This window comes from Peromyscus eremicus, chromosome 19 (genome assembly GCF_949786415.1).
Source record: "Peromyscus eremicus chromosome 19, PerEre_H2_v1, whole genome shotgun sequence".
In the NCBI taxonomy this organism is placed as follows: domain Eukaryota; kingdom Metazoa; phylum Chordata; class Mammalia; order Rodentia; family Cricetidae; genus Peromyscus; species Peromyscus eremicus.
Window position 1 is genome coordinate 64,491,283 of NC_081435.1, and position 17,716 is coordinate 64,508,998.

A 17,716-nucleotide genomic window follows, 5' to 3' on the forward strand; every position below is an offset into this window, starting at 1 on the left:
TTCACATATTATTTTCTAATTCTACTTTTATATTTCCAACAAGCAAATCCTTTGCCTTTTCTTACCATGGGCTTGTCTCCATAACAGACTATTAAAGGTCACTAATAAACAAAGCTGCACAGAGGTTTTCCAGACACCTGTTTTTATTTTTCCAGATAGAGGTGCCAAATTCAATAAAAAGTTTCAAAAAATATCTCTGATCATCACAAATCAATCAAGTTGATAGAGTGCTTTCCTAGCAAACACAAAGCCCTGGGTTCAATCCCCAGCACGTGTACTCACACATGTAATCCCACACTTGGGAGGTGCATGCAGGAGAATCAAAGTTCAGGATCATCCTAAGCTACACAGTGAGTTCAAGGCCAGCCTAGGATACATGAGAACTCTAAGGATGTTTGGGAAAGCTATATGGAAAACTACATTTTATGTTTCATGTGTGTGTGTGTGTGTGTGTGTGTGTGTGTGTGTGTGTGTACATGTATGTGTGCGTGTACAAACACATGTACACACATATTCATATAAAAGAGTTTAATTGAAGTTGCCCTTCACAGGGAATTATACTTATCTCAGAACCCATCCAAAGGTTGTCAAATAAAAAGTCCCACACTCTGCTCTCCTCTATTGTTGGTCAAGGGTGTCCTAGAGAACCCCAAAACAAGACAGGCTATTGCTACTGCTCTTGATTGCCCATCATAACAATATTGCTGAAGACCGCACATACATTGGTCATAAGACATTGAGAAATGACAACCTTTGTTGACATCCATTGCTGATGATCCCCCAGCATCCTGCATAGCACCCTCTGCTACTTACCCAGTAAGGATCATCAGCAATGGATGTCAACAGTCTTTTGTTGTTATTGTTTTCCAAGACAGGGTCTCACTATGTATCTCTGGCTGTCCTGGAATTCACTATGTTGAGCAGGCTGGCCTTGAACTCACAGAGATCCACCTGCCTCTGCCTCCTGAGTGCTGGGATTAAAGGCGAGCACCACTGTACCTAGTTTGGGAGTTAACAGTCTTATCCAGCTGTGACCCCTGTAAACTGCAATAATGACTGGGATAGTAATAGTCACATGAGTGTTACAGAGGTAACCAGCTGCTTTCTGACTGGAGCTTAGGCCCCCTTCACTGGACACGGTACATGCCTGATACTGCAAATCCAGCCACTAACACAAGGTTGGGGAGTTCACAGGCCCCAGGGGTGAACCTACTACTATTATTTTGCTAACTAGACGTAGTATAAAACTGTACTCTAAATTCATAACTCTCTCCCCATAGACTAGTGGAGCTCTCATACTTTATCAGAGAAGTTTCTTTGTGAAATAGATGGTGGTTAATGCAGAAACTCAACTGCCAAAGTGCAGAGAAGTGGCTGGGGAGCCCAGCCACACACGGGACAGATCTATAACACCCTTCCTATCCTAAAGCTCAGGGACCATTTCAGAGATGGGGTAGAAAGACTGTAAGAGCCAGAGGGCAGGGAGGACTGGAGTAAACAGCATCTCCTGGACATGACAGGACCGCTACACTCATGACCTCACAGCAGCTGTGACCTCACAGCAGCTGTGACTGCCTGCACCAGACTTGCACAAGAGCAAGCCAGTCAGCATGCTAGCATGGAGTGGGAAGGGGTTCATGAGCCCTCACTCCTGACTGAGGAGCTTCGGACAGTTGATGGCTTCTAGGGGAGGGAAAGTCAGTTGTCTTAAGGGTGTGGCTCCTGGTAAGTGAACCATGCTCCCGCGGATGGCCCTACACGCAGAAGTATATAGTCAGCACGAAGAAGAGTCAATGAATTTTCAGATAAATAATTTTTAAAAGTGAAGACATGAGCCAGGTGGTGGTGGTGGTGCACACCTTTAATCCCAGCACTTAGGAGGCAGAGGCAGGCAAATCTCTCAGTCTGAGGCCAGCCTGATCTACAAAGCAAGTTACAGAACAGCCAGGGCTACACAGAAAAGAAAGAAGCGAGGAGTAGTGCGGACCTGGAGAAATTAAAGGGAGTAACTGGGAGCACATGTGCTCAGAATATACTGTATGAAATTCTCAAAGAATTAATAAAAATATTTTAAAATAAATTTCAAAGAACTTAAAAATGGGGCCTGAGATGGTAGCTTAGTTGGTAAAGTAGTGCTGTCTAAGCCTCAAGGACCTAAGTATTGATCCCAGCATCTACATAGAAAGCCAGACACACACACACACACACACACACATACACACACACACACACACAAAAACAAAACAAAACAAAACAAAACAAAAAACCATATACCATACTCACAAAATCAAGCAGGCAAACCAACAAGCCTATTTGCCCTTTGGAAAGCATAACCAGAAAGCATTTGTAACCTTCCTTCTGAGGACATTTTTGGACACTTAATCTTTAGAAATAATGCATGTGACAGATGTCAAAGAATCACCACTTTCCTTGGCCTCCCACACCATCAAGGACTGCCTCCAGGGAATGTAATGCAGAGGCAGCCCATCCTGTGGCTGCATGGGCGAGCCCCAGTCCCCAGTGGCAGCCCTCTGGCTCCAGAGGAGGTTATTTTGAGGCAGCCAGGCCATCATGGCAGCCTGGGATCCTGCGGCTGGATGATCTTCAGGCCTGAAAGCCACTCTGTGGGGAAGGGGGAAGGGAGGATGATATTTCCTCCGGTTATAAAAACTATTTAAATCAGCTACTCAGTTAACAGGATCTAATTTAAAGACCTTTCCATGTGTCTGCAGAAAATTTGTGGGCTTATTAATAGGCTCATTCTGCTGGTAAATGTCGATGGGCTTCCGACCATCACACACACTTACAAAAGGGAGAAATGATGACCAAAAAAAACCAAGTCTGTTACCCAGGAGTCATGCCTCTCTGACTCATCACAGATTCCAGCTCGTCCAGGAAGATCGTGGAGGGGGCATGATAGCGGGCAAGTTCAAACAGCACCTGAGTGAGGAAAAGCGAGAGCAGGTTCAAATATATATTCTGAAGTTAGTCCTTGTCATACACTTCAACTTAAGCTCTCAAATAGTCCCAGATTAAAAGTTTAGAAGTGTTGTAATACTAAGCATTTGTTCTACACCAGTACTCTGAGGCAGCTTTATAACCATCACTGTTATTTCTCCCTAGTTCTACCCTAGGGGGCTGGATGGTCCAATTATTTCCATTTATCATTTGATAAAATTAGAGCCAGAGCGAGTGGGTGGCTAGTTCCAGGTTACTAAAGACGAAGATGAGAGCTGGAGACAAAACTCAGTTCCCAAGCTTCTAATTGCCTAGTTAACCCCGGGGGACACCGGCTAATCACATGTTTCCGGTGGACACAAACATCCTTAGAATATATAAGATCATGTGGTAACTTCCCCTTTCATCCTTGGGCACAACAGGATTATTCTCAGAAGAAAGAAATTCAGGAAAGGGACAGTTGTGGATAACAAACTGAAAATGTCCTTCTCGGCTCCCCGAGTGATTCCACAGGGCCCCCACCCCACCTCAACACTGATGGCTAGAGTCGGGTTCTATGTACACTCTTTTTTCTTTGTTTGTTTGTTAGTGTTGCTGGGTTTTGTTGTTGTCTTGAAACAGCTTAAGCTGGACAGGAACTCACAGTATCACTCAGGTTGGCCGGTGAATTCAGAGTGATCCTTCTGCTCTGCCTCTCCTATACTAGAGGAGCAGATTCTCAAAAGCAATTTTTGATTGAATACGATGTTCTGTTCCAGAGTAAAATATTGCAGACTGAACAAGAACAAGAAAGCAGCCAGCAAAAGAACAGACATAAAAACCAATAATAAAGAACTCGACAGGGAGATATAGTGGTGGTGAACAGTAAAAAGAGCTAAATCTTTTTTTTTTTTTTAATCCTACAACTGATCTCTTGAGCACCATATACAATTCTTCACTGGTTGATTAGAGAATGTGGCAGAGATATGGGAAAGAGCAGAGATTCTTCAGTTGCCATGGGGGATTTATTCTCCATGTCACTTAGTACAAGGAAAGCATCCCAGGACAGTAAGAGGATTTTGTAAAGCTCGAGCATGGCTTTCAGGAGCATCGGCAGAACATCCCTCCAAGCCTCTGGCCACTAAGGAGGAAATCTCTCTCATCCCTATGACTCAGGGTATGGTGAGTCCAAGGTGATGTGTCAACACTTCCCTGTGTCAGAATCCTGGTTCATAGGACCTGGCTCCTTCTCATAAACTAAGAATTTCCTTAATTGAAATATCCCTTCCTAGACAAAGGAGGAAGCTAAGGAGAGTCAAGAAATAAAGGAAACTTACAGGCTCAGGAAGTAAAGAGAACTTAAAAGGCTCAGGAAGTAAAGGGAATTTACAAGGCTCAGAGATTTTACAAGGCTCCAGGAATAAAGGGAACTTTCTAGGTTTAGGAAGTAAAGGAACTTACAAGACTCAGGAAATAAAGGGAACTTATGAGACTCAAAGAATAAAGGGAATTTACAAGACTCAGAGAATAAAAGGAATTTACAGGCTAGGGGAGTAAGAGGAATTCACAGGGCTCAGGGAGCTCCTGAAATACAAGATTTACAAGGCTGATCCCCTGGTTGTAGAAGCATGAACAACGGGTACAGAGAGGAGATTCTGTGATTGGTGGAGCCCCCTGCAAGTTGTTCAGGGAGCAGCAGGTATGCAGCCTCCATGAATCAGCACCTAAGCTTGGGGGGCTTTTTGGTGGTGCGGATGCCTTTACTTCCATGACCACTCGTCTATGCCCCAAAGACTCCCTGGTTGACCCTCGAATAGAACTCTCTATTTGGTATGTTACCAGTGCCCTCTCTGGGTGGACACACATTTGTTCACACTTCCCCAGCAAAGTCTTGAAACAAAGGGCAGTTCTGGGAAGCTTATCACTAACATCTCTCTCACACACTGGAGACCAGCTTATTAGGAGCAAATAACTTTTCTTCCTGTCACAGAGAGAGAAGCCCAATCATACCTGATTTTAAAGGTGATTACAATAGCAGCAATCTACACAACGAAAAAGAGGACAGTAGAACCCTCTATCAGACCTACACACAATTTTAAGGAGCTTAGTCAGGTGTAGGAGACCGAGGGGCTCCTAAACATGAAGTTAGAAGAGCTAGCTGCATTTAGAACTTAGGTCTCCACATTGCTCAGATTACTGAGTTTCCATTCCCAGAGAATAAATAGAACCCTGGTAAGTGCTTCTAGAAGCATTAGTCTAAAATGTCCAGAGGTGCTTGGAGGAAGTTAAATCATCTGAGAGGGAGGGAGACGTAATCAGCAACAGGTGTATGCATTTGCTAAAGAGATCACTCAGCTATTCAATAGTGCTCAACTCCTAAGAGGCAGCAGCATTAGGAGAGGAGGGGGTTCACAGCCCAAAGGTTCCCTATAAATAACTTCTTAATTGGAATAGAAAGAGAAACAAATGGGAGAAAACGCTTTTCTGATTTAGGGGAAGGTCCTAAAGGGTTTGCTCTCTCTAAAAACCTTTACAGGAAGGAGAAGTTGACAGAATGACTAACACTCTCCAGGTGAGGATCTTCCCAAAACCTCAAAGAACGATGAAAAAATAACCTCCACAAAGACATAAGATAAGGTCCTTCAAGACTGGCAGAGGTTTCCAATTTCCTCTTGAATATTTTTTTCAAATATTTAAATTAAAATATATTTTTCATAAGAAAAAAGAAATGTAAGTATCTTCTAAAGTAACTTGTAAAATGCTCAAATTAGGGGCCTGGGAGATGGCTCATTTAGTGAGGTGTCTGCCATGTGAATAGGAGGATATGAGTTCATATATTCCAAATCAAAGAAATGTATGTTCTCATGCATTTTTTCATAAAGCCAGATTTATTCTTTTAAATATGTGGTGAAAGAGACGGAGAACTGGGAGAGGGAGCGTTGCCTCACTCCTGGAATAATACTAAAGCAGAAAAAAACAAAACCTGAACTAAATAAAATATTCACAGAGAAGAGAGCATTCTTGTGACTGGTGTTTCTAGCCATTCAACACTAAACAAGAAACATCTTCTTTCCATCTCTGTTGAGGTTATTCATGAAATATCCAAATGTACATGTCTGTCCACCTAAGGTTAGTCCAGGGAGTCTGGGATCTTTCTTTAAGCACTTTGCAATGTCTTGTACTCATGGTTCAATGCTGTGGGAAGTTCTGTATGGCAAATGTGTTGCTAATTAGTCGATAAATAAAACACTGATTGGCCATTGGCTAGGCAGGAAGTGTAGGCGGGACAAGGAGGAGAATAAAGCTGGGAAGTGGAAGGCTGAGTCAGAGAGACACTGCCAGCCACCATGATGACAAACAGCATGGGAAGATACTGGTAAGCCACAAGCCATGTGGCAAGGTATAGATTAATGGAAATGGATTAATTTAAGCTGTAAGAACAGTTAGCAAGAAGCCTGCCACGGCCATACAGTTTGTAACCAATATAAATCTCTGTGTTTACTTGGTCGGGTCTGAGGCTGTGGGACTGGCAGGTGAGAGAGATTTGTCCTGACTGTGGGCCAGGCAGGAAAACTTTAGCTACAAATGGCGTCCAACATGGTGGCAAGAGTTTCCACCTAAAAAACTGAGAAAAAAGATTGTAAAACGGAGCTAAAAACAGCTTCCTAATTGTCTCTCTCAAATGAGCGGCAGCTGCCGGTTTGAGCTACTTGTGGGTTTCTAGTGTGTGCGCTCGACCTGCAGTATGGCGGGAATGAGGCCTCTGCAAATGGCACATTAAGCTGTGTGGTGGATTTAGCCTTTGCTAGTACAAAATAAAAAAAGAAGTTTTTGGGCTACACGCTGCTTGGATAAAAACATAGACCCACGATTGCTCCCAGAGCTGATGGTAAAGTACCACGGCCATGTGGGGAAGCTGAAGTGGGTGGAGCCAGCAGCCACAGCTGCTGCAGTATAAAGCAACAGATTCACAATAAGACAGATTCAGATGTAATAGTTTAAATGTGTGTAAAAATGTACGTAGGATTGAAAGAGAGAAAAAGGAATATATACAGTTATATAAAGAAATAAATAGTTTTTAAAAATAAAGTCTTTAAAGAGACAGTAAAGGTAGTATAAAAAATAAGCCACGTAAAAATGGATATTACACAGAGAATCTGGATTGTGTTGTCTTTGGAATTTTTAACTGCAGAAAAACATTTGATTGTAAAAGGTGTTGAGTTAAACCAATATGCATATTTTAAAGATATCTTGACTTCAAAATTTGGATATAAGGATATGTTACTTTGGAAAAAGGTCTCTGCTTTTGTTCCCACAGAAAGCCAGAGGCTATGGATTTGTTCCAGATTAAGATACATCAGGTTTGACCAGCCAAGACCCCCTGAAGGTCTCTGATGACACCATGGCCCAGATGATCCAACATCCAGAATGGTTTGAAGGCATCTGGCTCAGACGATACAGCCTCATGGACTATTCCATAATCCTAAAATTTTCTTTGTTTCCCCATAAGATACAGCGCCCCCCTCCAGCAGGAAGTAGTAAGAGAAGCTACGCCCAAATTCCCAAATTATATGTAATTTTACTTTAAGGTTAAAACCTTCCTTTTTGAAAAAAAAATAGGGGAAGTGCTGTGGGATGTTCTGTATGGCAAATGTGTTGCTAATTAGTCAATAAATAAAACACTGATTGGCCATTGGCTAGGCAGGAAGTGTAGGCGGGACAAGGAGGAGAATAAAGCTGGGAAGTGGAAGGCTGAGTCAGAGAGACACTGCCAGCCACCATGATGACAAACAGCATGGGAAGATACTGGTAAGCCACGAGCCATGTGGCAAGGTATAGATTAATGGAAATGGATTAATTTAAGCTGTAAGAACAGTTAGCAAGAAGCCTGCCACGGCCATACAGTTTGTAACCAATATAAATCTCTGTGTTTACTTGGTCGGGTCTGAGGCTGTGGGACTGGCAGGTGAGAGAGATTTGTCCTGACTGTGGGCCAGGCAGGAAAACTTTAGCTACAGTTCAAAACACTTTTTGTGACAGGACATGAATCTATACTATTCAGGGCAGGGCATCTTTTGTGAGTTGTATTGCTGTTACTCAACACACAGAAATTAAACACACACACACACATCCCAAACAGTTTTAGGCTGATAATGATTGCAGTTAATTGACTCTCAGCTCTTTGAAGTTGAGCTAACCAGAACTCTGGAGATCCACACGTGTAGGAGCAGATAAGCAGGAATCCCTGGGGATGTGACCTGAGATAGCCTCAAGATAAAGATCAAAGAAGAAAATGTAGATATATATTTTCACAGATTTCATCTTGATCCAGGCATGGTGGCATACATCTCTGATCCCAGCACCTAGGAGAATGACGTGATCCCAGCAGACAGATCATGAGTTCAAGGCCAGCCTGGACTACATCTACAAAAAGATCTTGTCTCAAAACAGCACCAGTACAATAAACAGAACAACAGGAAAGAAAGACAATGTTGAGGGGGTGATAAAAATTCATAAAAACCTAAACATTTGAAACAACTGGAAAACAATACCAAGGGGCTCAGGGCTAATTTAGTGTTATAGCACTTGCCTAGTGTGCGAAAGGCCTGCATTTAATCCCCAGAAAAAGAAGGAATGAGCCAGGCGGTGGTGGCACATGCCTTTAATCCCAGCACTTGGGAGGCAGAGCCAGGCGGATCTCTGTGAGTTCGAGGCCAGCCTGGGCTACCAAGTGAGTTCCAGGAAAGGTGCAAAGCTACACAGAGAAACCCTGTCTCGAAAAACTTTAAAAAAAAAAAAAAGAATGAATAAATAAATAAATAGTCAAAGTAATAAATAATAGGTATGGTTTTATTTTTTTAACCAACCCTTCTAAAATATTCCATTATGTCTCCCAAGCAGTCTATAATCATTTGGAAATTAGCTTTTGGAGGGAACATAATTCCAGAGTAGTATTTTAGGATAATTTCTTTTCAGAAAGTATATTTTACATTCACTTAGTATTGATTACTTATCAGTCCTCACACAGCAGGCTATAGTCTAACAGGATTTCTGGCAAGGACCCCCTTTATGGTGAGGTGTACATCATAAGCAGCTGTTCTCTTAGGGTGACAGGAAGATACAGCAAAGTGTTACAGTGTAAGAGATGCTGTGAGCCAGCAATGAGATATTGTAAAGATGGGAACGGCCTTCATGGAAAGAACACAGCACACAGGCATGAGCAGAGAAGAAAAGTTGCTCAGAACATCCGAAAGAATAATTAAGGTTTAAGTCTCTCTATTCCTCTACAGAGTACTTAGTGTCGGGTCTGGCACACAGCAGCAACCTCTCACTGAACGTTGACTGGATATACTGTACGCGCTTAATAATGAATGGTTCTTGAGTGGAGGGAAGAGTAGGCCGCTTTAGAGACTTTTATTCTAGCTTTTATTCCTAAATTGTGTGAATCAAAAAAGGGCTGTTGGTAAAATTCCAGAAGAAAAGAGTCTATGTTTTGCTGATGGCAATATGATTAATGTCCACACGTGACAGTTAATCCACTTGCTAGGCTTTCAGTAGTCACGATCCGAGTAGAGTCTAACATATATATCACCTTAAACAAATAAGCTCTAACATAGCTTTGTACTTTTGTATTCTAGCAAACTGGTTTTTAAAAATGTTAAGAATTCCTACCCGGACAAGTTTCTCTGAATCTCCTCTCCATTTGCTGACAATGGTGGATGCGGAAATGTTAAAGAAGGTCGTTTTGCATTCAGTGGCCACTGCTTTGGCCAGTAAAGTCTTTCCTGTACCTGGGGACACATGAGGACAAACATGAACAGGGGCTTCTGCTCCTGGCTGGCCTCACTGACAGTCCCCCATGGGCATCCTTCACCCGGCCCTCAGGCATAACAGAAAGATGCATTTACCTGGAGGGCCGTAAAGCAGCAGTCCTTTCCAAGGGGAGAGAATTCCTGTAAAGAGCTGTGGGTACTTGGAGAACAAAGAACAAGATGAGTATGAATACATCAACTGCACGGCCTTAGCAGGCAGGGCAGGAGTTCCTGAGAAACAGCCACTCTAGAGCTCAGAGCTCAGGCCCCCCCCCCTTTTTTTTTTTTTTGTGGTTTTTCGAGACAGGGTTTCTCTGTAGCTTTGGAGTCTGTCCTGGACTAGCTCTGTAGACCAGGCTGGCCTCGAACTCACAGAGATCCACCTGCCTCTGCCTCCCAAGTACTGAGATTAAAGGCGTGTGCCACCACCACCCGGCTCAGGCCCCCTTTTCTAAGGTCTGCTCCTTTGAGTGTATCTTGTTTGTCCCAATGGCATTGTCACACTGGGTGAAAATGTCTGACTTAATTTTTTTGGCTTCTGGAAAGCAATAAATGAATGAATGAATGAATGAATGAATGAAAAATAAATAAATAAATAAGGAAAAGAAAGGTATGTGCCACTATTTTCTTCTCTGTGATAATAGTTATTTCTTTTTCTTTTTTTTTCTGAGACAGGGTTTCTCTGTGTAGCTTTGCGCCTTTCCTGGAACTCACTCTGTAGACCAGGCTGGCCTTGAACTCACAGAGATCTGTCTGCCTCTGCCTCCCGAGTGCTGGGATCAAAGGCGTGCGCCACCACTGCCCAACAACTACAGTTATTTCTTATGCATATAATTTCCTTTCCCTCTGAGAGCTCTATGTGGAACATTTAGCTCATTTTAAAATTGTAAAGAAGACAAAAATCCAAGATGACTCCTAGAACCAACCCATAAAGGTGTATGCCCATGTGATGGTCAATGGTGAAACCTGCTGTAGAGGCTGGGGATACTGAGTCTCAGAGGATGCTCACAGATTTCAGGTGAGTCTCTTCCACTAGTTCAAGTTCAAACCTTCTAGGATCTGGACAGGACTGGTAAAGGACAGGGAAAGGGAAACAGTAGTGAAATTACTACGTGTTCTTAGTGTCTCTCTAGAGCTGATGGCAAATGCAATACCATCGCCTATGGCGGGTATAATACCATGGAAATAACACGTCCAGAACAGGGGGAGGGGCTGCAGTTTTGTGGTAGATCTCTTGCCTACTGTGTTAAAGGCTGTGGGTTTGTTCCCCAGAATAATGAGAAAATAACATATCCAGAATGCCAATGAAATGCTCTGTCCTTCCTAAATGTCCTGTGTTACAGCTTCACTCTTAGTTCTGAATATATTTCTCACTCCCAACTGAGCAGAAGAAGAAGGAAGGGAGAAAGATAATCTGAATTTAATGTTTTTTGTTCCCTTAGAACGAAAGTATCCTAAAGTCAAGAGCTTCATGGAATCAGAGGTAGCAATATAGAGTTGTTGCTGTTGTTGTTGTTGTTTTAATGAGCATGTAATCTGGCCTTAGGAAATTATAGTCGCTAGCCCCAAATTCTGCATAATTGCTTCCAACAGAGGAAAGGACAGTTCTCCACTACCTGCATCTGGTTCCTGGCCCTCTGACCTTGCCCAATGGGATGCTAGAAAATATAAAAAGTGGTTTGAAAATTAAGATGAACAAATGGAAGAGGAGCTATGAAAAAGCTCCCGCACTAGGACTTGATCTTTCTTCCCTCTGTCTAAGAACCCTGTGAACAAGGCTGAACTTGCTCGTAACAGGATGCAGCCACATGGAAAAAGCTCGGCTGCACATTATCCCAACTTTTCACCCAATCTTCCCAACCACTCTGGCTGACGCCCTGGGCATGTGATAGTGCCAGGCAAATGATACCATGTGGAAACAGATGAGGTAGCCTGGCTGGATTGAGCCTAAACTACCCACCCACAGAATGACAAATGAATTTATGTTTTAATGAGTGTTGTTTTAAGGCCCTGAGTAGTAGGGTGGTTTGTCAGCTAGCAAACACTGTGCGATACTCTGACCGTCTCCTCACCCCTCTTGAATACTGCTTGTTCTGTCTGTCTAACTATTTTGTGAGGTATGTAGAAAACGGTCAGAAGTAAGTGATAAGAACAGCATGCTGGCCCTGCTGGCCATGGCTCTGAAAGGAACTGTCTGTCTAGCTGAGGCAAAGCCTTTCATGGCAGTGGGGGTGGGTGGGTGGGGGGTTAGAGCTGAGAGGAATCTAAAAAACAAAAGTGAGAGGCCTCTCTTCTGGGAGTTATGTCTACTTTTTTAGCACACTGTTAGGGAGGCAAGCTAATGGGTTAGTGTTTAGCATCTGAAAAGTTCCATTCCACAATGTCTTAGGTCTTCAGTTACCACTGAGCAGACATTTGCTTTAAAACCAATATAGAATGTGACCTTTAAAAAAGATTTATTTTTGTGTGTGGTAGTATGCCCAAGTACCTGAGGAGACCAGAAGAAGGCACTGGATGCCCTGGAACTGGAGTTATAGGTGAATGCGAGCCACCTGAGGTGGATGCTGGGAACCTACCCAGGTCCTCTGCAAGAGTTACAGCTGTGGAACGGACTTGCCCTGGTATAGCGTGGACTGGGCTCAATGCTCCAGCACTGACTGTGGCCCAGTCAAAGGCTAACGTACCAACTGATAAGGCACCGTGCTTTCTCTTCCTGACACAGCTTGTCCAGTTGATAGCGATCAGAAACATGGTTTCCCATACTTACCCGTATTGGGTACACAATGGCTTCTTTGACTAACTGCTTGGCCGCATCCAGTCCAATAATGTCATTCCATTTTATGTTGGGATCATGGAGATAAATGTCCTGCAATGTGCATTTGATTGTTTTGTTAAAACTAACATTTTCTTCCACTTCTGGAATAAACATGGCAGCAAAGAACACCCGACTTAATAGAATATAATGTGCTGGTGATAAAAAATGTTTCATGAGTATTATAACATATATGCATACATTATAATTTGGGGTCAGTTTACCAAAGAGATGGAAAGTAGTCAATGATTTTCCCCAAAGAAAATATTGATAGTATAATACGGTACTTTTAGGAGGGGGGGCTGTCTAACAGTGAGCTATGCCTGCCAGTAGTCAATAGCAACCTCTGCTGACTTATGACCAGAGTCAAGAAGTGCCTTCAAATGATCCTAATTTTTAGTGAAAAACATGTCCTTACTGATGCTGGGCGTCTCGTCTGTCTAGCTGTTTGATCTGGCAAATGCTTTTGTAATTTGTTGCAAAGAGATGCTTCTCCTACGCTCCCCTGAAACCAATTTCCGTTTTCCCCAGTGAGCATTCCCAGCTTCCAGCTGGAGCGATTGCCTCTGCAACACTCAAGGAGGCCAACAACCATGTGCCTGCAGTTCCCCTCTTACAGGAGAGCCTGTAGCAACCACCCTAGGGCAATCAATTAAGTAGCTTTTACTGATAACTAATTTACAGTTTCCCAATTTCAATTTCACAAGACGCCTCTGAACAGTCACTCAGGGGCCCTTCTTGATAGGAGCTATTTCAGGCAAACAATGTCTGGAGTATTACTTTTTTTTTTTTTTAAGGTCCTTTCCTATGTCATTCTGCCTAAAGAACAAGTCTGGAAACTGTTTCTCTATCTACTTGTTTTGTGTTTTTTTTTTTTTAATAAGTGATACGTGCACATGTTTCAAATATATAAAGTATGTTTTCACAATGGCGTAAGATGTTATGGTCTTACGTCTATCTCCCCTACCCCCAGGGTTCTCCACCAGGAGTTCCACTTTACTGAGAAAAAGTATTTATTAGAAGTGATTGAGTCATACATGATGTTTATCATCCATTGCTGGACAGGGTGGTGGATAAAGAACCCAGTCTTCTGTGTTTTGTGTTTTGAGAGAGGGTCTCACTCTGTACCCCTGGCCTGGAAGTCACTGTGTGGCTGGGGCCCTCCTGCTTTGTCCTCTGAGTATGACAGAGATTCTATCACACCTGACTCAGGCTTGCAAAACTTGGGGAGAGCACACATCTCTTATTAAGGCCTTTCTTAGGAAATCATGGCACACAATGAGGATCCATAGATAATTGTATTTCTCTCCATAGTCTAGAGGTGACCCTGGGTTTAATAAGGTGGTGTTTAATTTCCCAACCCAAAGTTCTTCCTTATATGCATCCAGAGCCGTCTGTCACACTCAACAGGTCTGCCTCATGAAGTAATGATCCTCCCATCACTGGAAGCACCCTAGGGAGCTGTGTCACCTCCTCCAGTAGTGTGGGGTCCTTTCAGGTCACTTCCACTCTCTGCTTCAAACTTCTGTCATGCTATCCTTTTGCAAAAACAGGAGGGAGACTACAGATTTTTGTGGCTATGAGAAGCGCCAGCCTCTGCTTCCTCGTGCATCCTGACCTAGCTTAATCTTTATCCTGCCTCACTGTGAAAACCTCACAGCTGGCCCCTCTTCTCCACTGCTCTGCCACCATCCACCTCACTGAAACTACCTATCAGCACACAGGTCACCTGCCACCTGAGAGTGACGCCATTCCAAGGTTCTCATCTCTCCGCCCAATTCTCCATTCTGGCTGCTGCTCAGGGACCCTTCCTCTAGAATCCTGCCCCTCTCTCCACCCCACCTTTGCTCCAAGTGCCTTCCAGCTCCCTCTTCTCCATCCTTCTCTCTTGCTCTCCAGATGCACGCATCTATACTCATCCATGCAACCAGAGTCTCTTGAGGTAAGCCTAAGCCCGAGTCACTCCCCTCTGTCTGCAGGCCTCTGGGTTTGCAGTGGACCTCTGCTGACTGAACAGAGGGGCTCCGACACCCTTGCATCCCAGCAACTGTGCACTTTTGGGAAGATTTTTAAGCATCTTCTTGACCCTACCTCAGTTTCAGTCCTCAATTAAATTGAGATCAGTGGAAATTAGAAAGTCTTCTGTAATCAATAATCTATTCTTATCCCAAGAAGCTTGCCTAAAACGATATAGCTAGAAAGAGCAGGCTCTAGAAATCAAATACAGGTCAATTGACTTCAGGGCTGCGTCACTGGCCATTAATTTTCACTGCCTTTAGGTTCCAGAGTGCAAGCTTGAGGTATCTGTAGCCTCATGGTAAAAATCTTTCTTACAAATCTTGTTTTGCTCATGGAAATTTCCAAGCGTGAGGTCATCACACTCCCAGACCCTATATTTCCAGACTGTGGCTCTTTAAATAAAACACATGTATGCCCCTTGCTTTTCTTAGAACCCTTTCCTCAGCTCTGGGGCCCGCCAGAAAGCCTTTCACCTGTCCCTTCCATTCTGTGTCTTTTTTTGCTGTCTGTTTTCTTGGCCCCTATAGTAGGATGGTGGGCTTTTTCTATTGTAATTTTATGATTCTATAATTTATTTATCATGCATTATTGTGCCTCTAAACAATATGAGTGCCTCTGCAAGTGGGGGCACTTTATAAATAAATGATCATATTTATTGTTATTAATAAAAGAAGCAGCCCACAATGCTCCAGGAGCCCTGGTCTGCCTCCATAAATTTGTGAATTGAATAGCAGATCTTACCCGGCTCACCACGGCTGCCAATTCTCGCATCTCACTGTTCATGCCAATAAATGCACTCAGAGGTTTCAGCAATCGTTCCTGGTGAGGGGAGCAGAGAGACTGGCGTTACAGAACTGCTTCATAATTCAGGAAGAAAAACAGGATCCTGGAGAAATAAACGGTGATGGTTCCAATGACTTTTGACTAGATTTCACAGTTCTCTGGACTCGGGGTGATACTTCTAGAAGTTCCCCGAGATTTGGGCAGTTTGAAAGTGGAGGAACATATCTTGGTCACTTACTGAAGGGTCTGGGTTACATTCGAAAGTGTTCAAGGCAAGTTCATTGGTGGCTCCTTTGATGGCATCTGTGAGCAGCCCCCGGAAGTCAATGATTTGGCCCTAAAAGGAAGCAATGGTTATTGAAGCCATAAGCACATGAGAGTGGAGTAGCCTTAGTAGCTAAGTGTTTATGTCCTTGTATGTCAGGCAAACTTCGTCTTAAGAGAAAGCTGAACTGCTGCTGAGCACGATGATGTACAAAAGTCAGGACTGTGTAAAAATACAAAACTAAATAATTCTTCAAAATGGAGTTAGATGAGTAAAATTCATGGTTGTTCTGCATCCCTGACACTCACCGTCTGCTTCCTTATGTTGCTACTTGCCCTGTCTGACCACATACCTTTAAAACATTGCATACGCAGGAAGAACCCACTGGGACACGGATAAAGATAGGCCCTGTGTGCTGCATAGAGGATGGCCTGAGACAAAACAGGTATGCAAGGTTCTCAGGCTACAATCACCCCTGCTAGTGGTGAGTGACATTTTAATTTTGCTTCTGTGAAGGGAAGCCGAGGGAGTTAAGCAATTTGCCCAGGGCCACAAGACTAACAATGACTGAGGCCAGGACTCAAACCCAGATATTTGCAATTATGTTTGATTCTGAAATGTCTTCCATAGTGTCACAAATTTGAATATCTGGTCCTAAGTGGCACCGGTGGCACTCTTTTCAGAGGCTGTAGAACCTTTGGGACATGGTGCCTGCCAGGCAGACATTGGTCAGTACCAGCAGCCCTTTGCAGGTTACACTTACCTCTGACTCTAGTCTAGCTTCTGCATCCTGGCTGGATACCACGGAAGGACTTCAACCACAAGCTCTCACTACCACAGACAGAAGCCGCCCCACCACACCTTGCCACCCTGCCACGCCAAGCCACCCTGCCATGCCTTGCTGGCCACGATGGCCATCCCTGGAAGCAAGGAGCCATCTCCTCCCTTCCTTAAGTTGCTTCTGTCAGGCATTTGGCATTTGGTGACAAAACAGAGGAACTAACATAATCTTCCAAGCTCCTGGCGCTGTTTCCCTTAGAGTCAGGAAAGGAAATCAACAGAGCAGGTAGGACACACAATCACCAGTGTTTATTGAGTGCTCATTATGTGGCAGCGAAGACATAAGCTCTCCTTTCACTCTCATATTTAAAGCAGGCAATGTTATAGTTTCCATCGTACAGATTAAAAAACAAAACAAGACATAAGGCTTGACCACAACCTGACCACTGTAGCACTGTGGACTTGGGCAAGCTGACTCCCAAGCCTGTGCTCCAAAGAACAACACACTTTTGACATTTTCAGCAAGGCACCAGAATCCAAGCTAGAGTCTCTAATACAGTGATGAGAGACCCTCTTGGGGGAAAACTCCTAGGCACTGTCACTCAACCCAGGAACATTTGAAAATCAAGGAGGGGAAAAAAAAATCTATCTACCTTTTACCCTGACGCCATTTCTGCTACAAACAGAATTTATAGCCAGACTGTTTCAAAGGTTAAGTGCTGGGTTAAATAGTCCCTTCCCTGTGACTCACTCAGAGGCACCTGTTTATACCAGTGTGAGACATTCACAAGAGACTAAAGCCACAAACCTGCTCGACACACCACAGGGGACTAAGAATTTGACAAGGACAGTGAGAACTAACAGGGGAGCATTTTCTGGTGGGAGGCAAATGCACCATCTCCTGCAGTGGTCACTTCGCTGAGGCCTCCCGGGAGCCCGCAGGCCAGTAAGGCAGTCCCCATGCTCTGCAGGCCAGTGGGCCTGGTAGCCCTTCCAGCACACACCACAGGGATCAGTTTGTCTACAGGGCAGGCCAGAGCTAACCCAGCAGCCCATGGTTCAACAACTTGACTGAAGGAGAAGAGTTAACAAAGGACAGCCTGGAGGGTCTCTCAAGAGGACCCTGAGGTGCTCTTCCTTACCAAAGGTCCACTACCCCACCTGTTACATCCACCCCATCCAGGACTTTCCTCTTGGAGAAACTATTATTTACAAAGCCAGACCAGAGTTTCATCAGAAAAAAAAGGCAGAAATAGCTAGTGGTATACACCTTTAATCCCAGCACTCGGGAGGCAGAGGCAGGTGGAT

General features: G+C 43.8%; 1 protein-coding gene across 1 annotated transcript in view; it reads right to left on the reverse strand.

Annotated features, from left to right (window-relative positions):
• Katnal2 (katanin catalytic subunit A1 like 2) overlaps positions 1 to 17,716 on the reverse strand; it is a 71,060-nt gene that overhangs the window by 19,630 nt on the left and 33,714 nt on the right. The window contains exons 7-12 of the mRNA XM_059246364.1: positions 15,602 to 15,700; positions 15,322 to 15,399; positions 12,517 to 12,615; positions 9,846 to 9,909; positions 9,610 to 9,728; positions 2,849 to 2,940 (exon numbers count right to left, since the gene is read on the reverse strand). Coding sequence (XP_059102347.1) covers positions 2,849 to 2,940; positions 9,610 to 9,728; positions 9,846 to 9,909; positions 12,517 to 12,615; positions 15,322 to 15,399; positions 15,602 to 15,700 — 551 coding nt within the window. The remainder of the gene's footprint in view (positions 1 to 2,848; positions 2,941 to 9,609; positions 9,729 to 9,845; positions 9,910 to 12,516; positions 12,616 to 15,321; positions 15,400 to 15,601; positions 15,701 to 17,716) is intronic.